The sequence below is a fragment of the Saccopteryx leptura genome, chromosome 5 (assembly GCF_036850995.1).
Source record: "Saccopteryx leptura isolate mSacLep1 chromosome 5, mSacLep1_pri_phased_curated, whole genome shotgun sequence".
Classification (NCBI taxonomy): domain Eukaryota; kingdom Metazoa; phylum Chordata; class Mammalia; order Chiroptera; family Emballonuridae; genus Saccopteryx; species Saccopteryx leptura.
Window position 1 is genome coordinate 212,604,568 of NC_089507.1, and position 10,831 is coordinate 212,615,398.

The following is a 10,831-nucleotide window of genomic DNA, read 5'->3' on the forward strand; positions in this document are numbered from 1 at the left end:
GGAAATATCAATCTGTTTCTGTATGTGCCCTGACCAGAGATGGAACCCACAACTTCTATGTATCGGAATGATGCTCTAACCAACCAAGCTATCCAGCCAGGGCTCTACCTGTCTAATCTCCTAACCCACCTTCTATTCCCATGATCTAAATCTTAACTCAAATTTCTTCCCACTACAATTTTCACCATCTATTCAAATCACAGCCACCCAGCCTATCTCAATGCCTAGCACAGGGTAGGAAATTTTTAAATGAATTAATCCTTTCCCACAGAGCCTTCCATGACCATGTCTTTCTCTTAATTTGTTCATTCACTCTCACCAATTATTTAGGGAGCAGATCTTTCTTCTACTACTACTTGCCTAAGTATTACCTGCTCTGCACCAGATACTGTTTGAAGCTCTTTATATGTATTATTTCATTAAGTCCTATGAGATAGGCTTTATTTTTGTCATTTTATTGATTTGAAAATCAAGGTTCAGAGAGGTTAGATAACTTGCCCAAGGTTTTAAGCCAAGACTTGAACTTCCCTAAGAAAGCCAATTTTGCTATAATCTAAAAGATGAATAGAAGTTTTTCTTTACTCTCTGACCAGGAAAGATAGTACTATAGGATGGGAAGGAACCAAAGGTATATGTTAAAAGGAACTCCTTAAGGCTGAAGCAATGAGAATAAGAAGAAAAAAATAGCAGGAATTGATGCATAAACTAAGCAGAACATTAAATTTTGGGGACATGATAAGAACTTGGTATTTATCCTAAGAGCAATGAAAGTCATTCCAGGATTTTAAGCAGGAAAGGGACATGATAAGATTTACAATTTTAAAATATTTGCCTGAACATCTGGAGAAAATGTAATCAACAGGTAAAATATGTAATTGCAGAGCACTTAGGATATTCACAACACCAGAGCTAGAGGGGAGAAAGGCACTTAGAATCATAACAATAGAAGGAACTTTCCAGATAATCACCCTCTCATTTTAGTGATAAGAAACCAAATTCATAGAGGTAAAGTGACTTGCTCAAGGTTAAAAGAGTTAGTTTATACATAGTTGAAGAGATAACACAAACACATAGAATATCTTTGAATATACACATAAGACAATATAATAAGGCCCTGGCCAATTGGCTCAGTGGTAGAGCGTCGGCCTGGCGTGCAGGAGTCTTGGGTTCGATTCCCGGCCAGGGCACACAGAAGAAGCACCCATCTGCTTCTCCACCCCTCCCCCTCTCCTTCCTCTCTGTCTCTCTCTTCCCCTCCTGCAGCCGAGGCTCCATTGGAGCAAAGATGGCCCAGGCGCTGAGGATGGCTCTGTGGCCTCTGCCTCAGGCACTAGGATGGCTCTGGATGCAACAGAGCGAAGCCCCAGAGGGTCTGCAGAGCATCGCCCCCTGGTGGGCATGCCGGGTGGATTCCAGTTGGGCGCATGCCAGCATTACCAAGCTTTTCAGACACATTTTCTTCAGATGACTTACCAGTAATATGCACAGGACCAAGTGAGTATGTCTGACTGCCTCCCCGTTTCCAGCTTCGGAAAAATACAAAAAAAAAAAAAAGACAATATAATAAAAAACTAGCCTAGCCTGACCAGGCAGTGGTGCAGTGGATAGAGCGTTGGACTGGGACACGGAGGACCCAGATTCGAGACTCCGAGGTTGCCAGCTTGAGCGTGGGCTCATCAGGTTTGAGCAAGGCTCACCAGCTTGAGCCCAAGGTCGCCGGCTCGAGCAAGGGATCACTTGGTCTGCTGTAGCCCTCAGTCAAGGCACATATGAGAAATCAATCAATGAATATTTAAGGAACCACAATGAAGAATTGATGTTTCTCATCTCTCTCCCTTCCTGTCTGTCTGTCCCTATCTGTCCCTCTCTCTGACTCTCTCTGTCTCTGCCAAAAAACAACAACAACAACAACAACAAAAACAACAAACTAGCCTAACCAAGTGGTGGCATGGTGAATAGAGTGTTGGACGGGGATGCAGAGGACCCAGGTTCAAAACCCCAAGGTATAACAGTAATGACCTAATGGATAAGGTGCTGACTTGCCAATCCTGAAACCCCAAGGTCACGGGCTTGAGCGCAGGCTCACCAGCTTGAGAGCAGGGTCACTGGCTTGAGCGTGGGATCAGAGACATGACCCCATGGTCGCTAGCTTGAGCCCAAGGTTGCTGGCTTGAGCAAAGGGTCACTGGCTTGGCTAGAGCCCCCTGGTCAAGCAAGGCACATATGAGAAAGCAATTAATGAACAACTAAGGTGCCACAACGAAGATTGATGCTTTTCATCTCTCTCCCTTCCTGCCTATCTGTCCCTCTCTCTGACTCTCTGTCTCTGTCAAAAATAAAAAAATAAAGAAAACTAAATCACATGACATGTTTTTAAATAAAACCAAATTAAGTGATCCCAGCATGATCTGTGATGGCACAGTAGATAAAGTGTCAACCTTGAATGCTGAGGTCACTGGTTCAAAACCCTGGGCTTCCCTGGTCAAGGCATATGTGAGGAGCAACTGCTACAAGTTGATGCTTCCCACTCTTCTGCCCCCTTTCTCTTTCTCTCTCTAAAATCAATAAATAAAATTTTTAAAAGAAATCATCCCAAGGTGCCATTATATCCCTATAAAAACTAGCAAAGATTAAAAAAAAATTTAATGCCTGAGTGCCTTAGGAAACAGATAATTTATATGATAATGGCATTATAAAAAATCGGCACAATCTCAGTGGATGGCAGGGCAACACCTGACGAAAGCCATAAAAATTTGTATGGCCTTGGCCCTAGACAGTTGGCTCCGTGGATACAGCATCAGCCCAGTGTGCAGACATCCCAGGTTCAGTCCCCAGTCAGGACACACATGAGAAGCAACTATCTGCTTCTCCTCCCCTCCCTCTCCCTCTTCTGTCTCTCTTCCCCTCTTGCAGTGATTCGATTGGTTTAAGCATCAGTCCAGACACGAGTTGCTGGGTGAATCCGGGTCAGGGCGCATATGGGAGTATGTCTCTCTATCTCCCCTCTCTCACTTAAAAAAAATAAAATAAAAAATCTAGTCAATAAAGAAGACACAGGGAAAACATGTGAAGTTGGAAGCAGAGAGGATGTCTCTCCAAGCCAAGGAATGCCGAGGATTACTGGCAATGACTAGAAACTGGGAGACAGGCATGAAATAGATTTTCCCTGGAAGCTTCCAGAATAAACCAATCCTGCCAAACCTTGATTTTTGGATATCTGGCCTCCAGAACTGAGGGAGAATAAATTCCTGTTATTTAAAAAAAAATTTTAAATAAATGGTGTTGGGAAAATTAGACAGATATGTGCAAAAAATTAAACTAGACCATCTTCTTACACCATATAGAAGAATTTAATCAAAATGGATTAAAGATTCAAATGTTAAACTTGAAACCATAAAAATCCTAGAAGAAAGTATAGGCAGTAGAATTTCAGACTTTTCTTGTAGCAATATTTTTTCTAGTATATGTCCTCAGGCAAGGGAAACAAAAGAAAAATAAACAAATAGGACTACATCAAACTAAAAAGTTTGAGAGACTGGTTAGCTCAGTCAGAGCATCGTTCTGAAATGACAAGGTTGCGGGTTCGATTCCAGGTCAGGGCACAAATGAGAAGCAATTGATGAGTGCATTACTGGGTGGAACAACAAATGAATGCTTCCTTCTCTCTCTCCCTCCCTCCCTCCCTTCCTCTTTCTGTCTCTCTAAAAGCAATCTACGCTAATAATCACCAGAGAAATACAAATTAAAACCACAATGAGATATACCTCATACTCTGTCAGAATGGCTATCGTCAATAAATCAACAAACAAGTGTTGGCATGGATGTGGATAAAAAGGGACCCTGGTGCTCTGCTGGTGGGAATGTAGATTGGTACAGCCGCTGTGGAAAGCAGCATGGAGTTACCTCAAAAAATTTAAAGTGGAACTGCCTTATGAGCCAGCAATTCCACTTCTGGGAGTACATCCGAGAAAACCCAAAACACTAATTCGAAAGAATATATGCAGCCCTGTGTTCACTGCAGCGTTATTTACAATAGCCAAGATTTGGAAGCAGCCCAAGTGTCCATAAGTAGATGAGTGGATAAAAAAGCTGTGGTCATTTACACAGTGGAATACTACTCGGCCATGAAAAGAAGGAAATCTTATCTTTTGTGACAGCATGGATGGACCTGGAGATCATCATGCTAAGTGAAATAAGCCAGTCAGAGAAAAGCAAATACCATATGATTTCACGTATCTGTGGAACCTAATGAACAAAATAAACCAACAAAATAGAAACAGACTCATAAATACAGAGAACAGGCTGACAGCTTTCAGAGGGGAGAAAGTTAAGGTGCTGGGTGAAAAAGGTGAAGGGGAAAAAAAAAGAAAAAGGTGAAGGGAATAAGCAAAAAAAAAAACAAAAACAAAAACAAAAAATGCATGGACAGAAAACAGCATGGTGATTACCAGAAGGGCAAGGTGAGAGAGCTAGAAGAGATAAGGGAGGGGGATAAACGATGACTTGGAGAGGTAAACAAACAATACAATATACAGACGATGGATTATAGAATTGCATGCCTGAAACCTATACACTTTTATTAACCAATGTCATCCCAATAAATTCAATTAAAAAAAAAGACTATCTTTTTTTTTTTTTTTTTTTTGTATTTTTCTGAAGCTGGAAACGGGGAGAGACAGTCAGACAGACTCCCGCATGCGCCCGACCAGGATCCACCCGGCACACCCACCAGGGGGGAGGCTCTGCCCACCAGGGGGCGATGCTCCGCCCGTCTGGGGCGTCGCTCTGCCACGACCAGAGCCACTCTAGCGCCTGGGGCAGAGGCCAAGGAGCCATCCCCAGCGCCCGGGCCATCTTTGCTCCAATGGAGCCTCGACTGCGGGAGGGGAAGAGAGAGACAGAGAGGAAGGAGGGGGGGGGTGGAGAAGCAAATGGGCGCTTCTCCTATGTGCCCTGGCCGGGAATCAAACCCGGGTCCCCCGCACGCCAGGCCAACGCTCTACCGCTGAGCCAACCGGCCAGGGCCAAGACTACCTTGGTTCAAATCCCAGCTCCACCACTAAGGAGCTTTGTCACTGTGTCCAAGTTAGTTAACCTCTCTAAGCTTCAGTTTCCTTCCCTGTGAAATGTGGATGATAACAGTCTCTACATCAAACAAACAGGATTTGTAGTTAGTAAGCAGTAAGCAAACTCTCAATAAAATATGTAGATAGATCATAGCAGAGGAGAGGATGACGAGAGATTTGCACTTTGGGATAGAGCCATTGACAAGAATTCGAAAATTAGATAGGAGAGCAGGTTTGGCAGGGAAAATTGGTAAATTCTAATCACAGTCATGTTAAACGTGGTATAACAAAGGGGTGTGAATAAAATCGTCTACAGACCTATGAAATTTGGGGCCAGAGCGTGAGATCCTGGATGAGGAGCTAAATGTACTGAATAGAAGTTATTATCGTGGTAGTTATAGCTCACCCCTGGGAAACAGACGAGTTCACGATGGGAGAAAATAGAGGAAGAGAAGTGAAAAGAGGTCTGAGGACTCAAACCTGGACACGCCTGCTGCCATCAACAACTCCACACATGATTCGATCCTGTCTCGCATTACTCAGTGATTGTTTCAGCCACGTCGTTTTTATTGTTATCAAACTAGCCATCATTTATCGTCTGTCTTCTGTGCACCCAGACACTCTGTAACGCACTTTACCTATCACCCACTTTTGTCATCATACAAAACCACGAGACAAGTATTATTATCCCTTTCTTACAGATAAGGAATTGGAATCTCAGATAGGTTTTTACAAATTCTGCCTAATGAATGGGCGATAGATCCAGGGTCTCACTCTAGATTTTTCTGGGGTGAATTCCTGGCCCATGCTGGTCCTACTGCCAGATGTCATGCTGCCTTCCAGCACGTTTGATCCCTTACCCAGACTGAGGGGCAAGGACCCGGGAATTTTCCTCCCACATTCTTAAAGACACGGACCTATCAGAATTCCTGAGCTTTTACCATCCCGGCCCATTAAAACAAAACAAAACAAACAAAAAACACAAACTTAATTGAAATGTGACTTGTTCAGCCTTATATTGGGTAATTTTAATATATCTGACATATTAAAAATAGATCTGGGATTTAATTGCCAATTGTGGGAACCCCAGAATGGGAACCAGACCAGTTCCTGCCCCTCCGCAGTGGAGACTAACTCACTTATTCAAAGTGTCAGGAGGCGATGGCCGAGTTGGTGTGAGAGAGGACAGGGAACTAACTCCCCAACTCCCAGGGACCCCTCATCGCCTCACAGAACCCCCCAGCTCCTCCCGAACCCCTGGCCCATCTCCTCCGCAACTCTTCTCTCCCGGAACCGGTTATCTCCTCACGGACCCATCGACTTCCCAAGGGAACCCCTCAACCACCCCCAGGAAACCCCTCTCTCCTCACGGAACCCCACTTCCCCACGGAACGCCCCCAGTGCCTCACTTCCTGGGAGCCCCCGCTCCGCTCCGCACTGACGTCCCCAGGCGCGCCCGGGCCCGGCCTCACCTCGCGGCTCCTCCACGGAGCGTCGGTGCAGCTCGCGGTAGCGCTGCAGCGAGGGGACGTGCGCCGAGCGGCTGACCTCGGGCGGCGGGGACCAACTGCGCGCCCGGCTCTGCGCTCCAGCCTCCTCCCGGCCCCCACTCCCATTGCTGCTCCGGCCCCGCTCCTCGGGAAGTCCCATCGCGTCAAGTTCCGAGCTCCGTAACCGTCTTTGCGGTCGCCCGCCGAGCTCTGGGCGGGCCGGGGCAAAAAAAAAAAAAAAAAAAAAAAAGGCCGCCCAGGGCGGGGCCTTAGGGGAAGGGGAGGGGTCTGGTGGTGGGCGTGGTTTATGCAAAGCAGACGTAGGCGGCACTGAGCGGCGGGGCCATGCCTTCTAGGAGAGGGTTAGCAAAGGCACGAATAGGGAAAAGGCGAGCAGTGCTTGGGGGCTAGGGAAGGAGCTGGTTCACGGAAGGGGTGGGGCCTTAGAATAAAAGTAGAAGGGCGGGGCCGGGCGTGACAGGAGAGATGGTGGGATCACCCAGTGCCAGAGGAGGGGCGGGGCCAGCAGTGACAGAAGAGGAGGCGGGCCCATGGAGTGACTAGAGTAGGGTGGGGTCTTGCAATCGCAGATAAATGGTTGGGTTAAGGCGGGGTTGAAGCGGGAAAGAGATTGGCTAACCGGAGGAGTTGGGTCAAGTTCAATGTGGGTCCGCCTCTTGGTCTGATTGCACAAGCCTGTCAACCCACGGAGTTGGAAAGCCACATGGAGTAAGTTTCTTTCTGGGTGCCTTCGGGGAACCCTTTTCCTCAAAGAATTATCCCTCCACTCTGAATAAACGCTTCTCCTTTATTCTCAGGGGGAAAAAATCCTCCCACGACGTTTAGGGCACGGCCTGGGGGTAGGACCCCTCTCTGTTAACATTTATGCCAGCTCAGGTTTTTTTCCCACCCCTAAAGATATGTCTTCACTCTCCCTACCTACACAAATTTCCAAAGTACAAGGTTCATTGAAAAGTAGGAGGTGTGTTCATGTCTTTGCTAAAGCCCACCTTCTCATTGCACAAACGGTATATTCTGGGAAAATGGGGAATTTGTGCAAGGTCACAGAGCAAACAACGACCGAGTTAGGGCCAAACTTAAGTCTCCCAACTCCAAATCTTTTTATCTCCCCATCAGACTGAAGCTAAGGCTTGTGAAATACTGTATCAAAGTCTATGCAAATAGTAGGAATCACTCATACCCTTCTTTCCTTCCCAGTCTCTTTGCTTCACCAAGAAAACACTCCCACCTGCCACACTTGGGCTCAATTACCTCTGGCTCCCCTCTATCCCTTCCACTCTAGAGAAGAGGGGCTAGTCAGGACCCTCTGTCTCTCACCTGCATTCACCACCAGGAAAGGCCCAGCTAACTCATCAGTTTGCAGAATGGCTGTCAAGGCAAGAAGGCACTGTAAATATTTAACTTCAAAAATGATTCTGAGGCCCAGAGCAGACAGCTCCCATCTCCCGAAGCCTACACAGAGTTTGTTACCATATCAGGCTCAGCCTCTCTTCCCATCTGCACCCTTGTTCTTTGCCCAGTTAACCACAAGCCATGCACACCCCAAACTGAAAAAAAAAAAATCTGGTGTGGCCAGATGGCGCAGTGGATCGAGCGTTGGTCCGGTGTGTGCACATCCCTGGTTCATTCCCTGTTCAGGGCACACGTGAGAAGCGACCATCTGCTTCTCTTCCCCTCCCTCTCCTCCTTTTTTTCTCTCTCTTTCCCTCTCGCAACCAGTGGCTCTATTGGTTCAAGCATAGGCCCTGGGCGCTGAGGATAGCTTGGCTGATTGGAGCATGAGCCCCAGAGGGGAGTTGACGTGTGGATCCCTGGCAGAGATCATACAGATACAGAGTCTGTATCTCTATCTCCCCTCCTCTCACTTGAAAAAGAAAAGAAATAAAAAAGCTTTCCATGGTCAAATCTATGATCTAGATCAGGGGTAGTCAACCTTTTTATAACTACCGCCCACTTTTGTATCTCTGTTAGTAGTAAAATTTTCTAACTGCCTACAGGTTCCACAGTAATGGTGATTTAAAAAGTAGGGAAGTAACTTTACTTTATAAAATTTATAAAGCAGAGTTACAGCAAGTTAAAGCATATAATAATAATAATTACTTACCAAGTACTTTATGTCAGATTTTTGCTAAGTTTGGCAGAATAAATCTTTATAAAACAACTTACTATAGTTAAATTTATCTTTTTATTTATATTTTGGTTGCTCCGCTACCGCCCACCGTGAAAGCTGGAACGCCCACTAGTGGGCGGTAGGGACCAGGTTGACTACCACTGATCTAGATAGAACCTATGCAATCCTGAGCCAAGGGCCTCAGACCTCATGGACCACACAAAGACAGATACTTCATCGAGGAGACATTAACTACACTGAACGGGTACACACTTTACTGAAAACACATGGACTCCACTAAGGGAGCACAGATATTGCTGAGGGGTCTCAGATCACACTGAAGGGCTGTGGACTCTGTTAACAGGGCACAAATGTCATTGAGGTTCATTGACCCTGCTGGAGGAACATGGACTTCCCTCTAGGAAATACAGAAGATATAGACTTTACTAAAGAGAAATATTGACACCCCCCCCCCAGGAGACGCAAACCCAAATAAGGAAATGGACACCAGTGAGGGGGCACAGACCTCACTAAGTTGGAACAGGGGGATCATATTTCACTGAAACATAATAAGCCCTCTGGACCTCAATGAGGAGATACTAGCCTCCCTGTGGGGAGGAAGGCACAAGCAATAGGCACACAGTTCCAGATCCAGAGATGGTCATCTTCACACCCCAGACACAAAGCTCTGGGTAGCCCTCTTCCTCTTTCCTCTCATTCACCCTTCTCCGGAGTCCTAGAGCTGTTCCCAACACACTGCTGCCCCCTCCTGTCTAGAGGTGGTATTGAACGTTCTGGGGCCTATAGCAGATTTCCACCCCCTTACAGTCGATTTTCAAATTGTCCAGGGATTGGAAGAGGGGATATATGCCCCAGGGCTTGACCATAACCCTTCCTATTCTTGTGAACTGTATGAAAAAAGTTTAGGCTGAGGTCGTCGGTTCGAGGCCTTGGGCTTGCCTGGTCAAGGCACATATGGGAGTTGATGCTTCCTGCTCCTCCCCCTTCTCTCTCTCTCTCTCTCTCTCTGCCTCCCTCTCTCACTCCTCTCTCTCTAAAAAAAAATCAATAAATAAAATATAAAAAAAAAGAAAAGAAAAAAGTTTGGACAAGAGGCCTCATAAAGTGTGAACCCCTCATCCTTGGAGATGGGGAAGTAGCACAAGCTATAGTATAGTATACAGTAGTTGGAATTCTGAGGAGTGCAAAGAGGATGGATAGGGTTGAATGAGATAAGAGTCCACAAGATTAAGGAGATGAAAATAATGATAATAATGGCATTTATTAAGTAGGGCTAAGACCTATTCTACAAGCATTCTACGTGTTATTTAATCCTCACAACAACCCCCTGAGATGGATACTATAATTCCTTCCAGTTTTCAGATGAAGAAACTGAAACTTAAGGAGATTAACTTGTCTTGCCCAAGATCACAGTTTGTAAGTGGTAGCACAGGAAATAGAACACAGATACCTAGACTACAGAGACCCATTCCTCCCACCCCATCCCACTCCTGCCATACCATCATGCCCGTTATTTCTTTCTTACACCATCCTTTCCAGAACTCTTAAAATAATGGTAAATATTTAGGTTCCAGAGACCCCATCCTAGCGTACTAAATCATGATCTCTAGAATAGAATCTGGGGATCAGCTCTTAAGAATCCTAACACACACTCAAGTTTAGGTCAGGGATCCCTGAAGGAGTTGGGCTCAGAAAAGGAGTCTGAGACGCGCGGGGGGTCCAGCGTGGAACCTGATGCCTGAGAAGAGATGTCCAAGGAAGGATCTCGAAGCGAAGAAGCAGTCTGAAGATAAACAGGTGCTGAGGCGGGGGTGAAGGAGGGAGGGGGAAAGCAGAGACTGAAGTCGAACGAAGAGGAGTCTGAGATCGGAAGGAAAGGATCTCGGAATCCAAGAAGGGGTCCGGGATCTGAGGAGTTTGGGATCGAGGAGAGGTTTGCGGTCAGTGATAGAGTCTGTGGGCTGAGGGGGAGTCTGGGGTCGGAGGAGGATTCTAGCTCAAACTGGAAGAAGAGATCTGGCTGTATATCGTGTCCTGAACCACTAAAGTCGCGCTTTAGCGTGCTCTTCCCCACGACCCTTCCCCTCCCTCCCCACTTCGCCACCCGGGCTTGCCCTCCGGCC

General features: G+C 46.3%; 1 protein-coding gene across 1 annotated transcript in view; it reads right to left on the reverse strand.

Moving 5' to 3' along the window:
• ACSS2 (acyl-CoA synthetase short chain family member 2) overlaps nucleotides 1-6,780 on the reverse strand; it is a 52,809-nt gene extending 46,029 nt beyond the window's left edge. The window contains 1 exon segment of the mRNA XM_066384012.1: nucleotides 6,539-6,780. Coding sequence (XP_066240109.1) covers nucleotides 6,539-6,716 — 178 coding nt within the window. The 5' untranslated portion in view covers nucleotides 6,717-6,780.
• Between the last annotated feature and the right edge of the window lie 4,051 nt (nucleotides 6,781-10,831).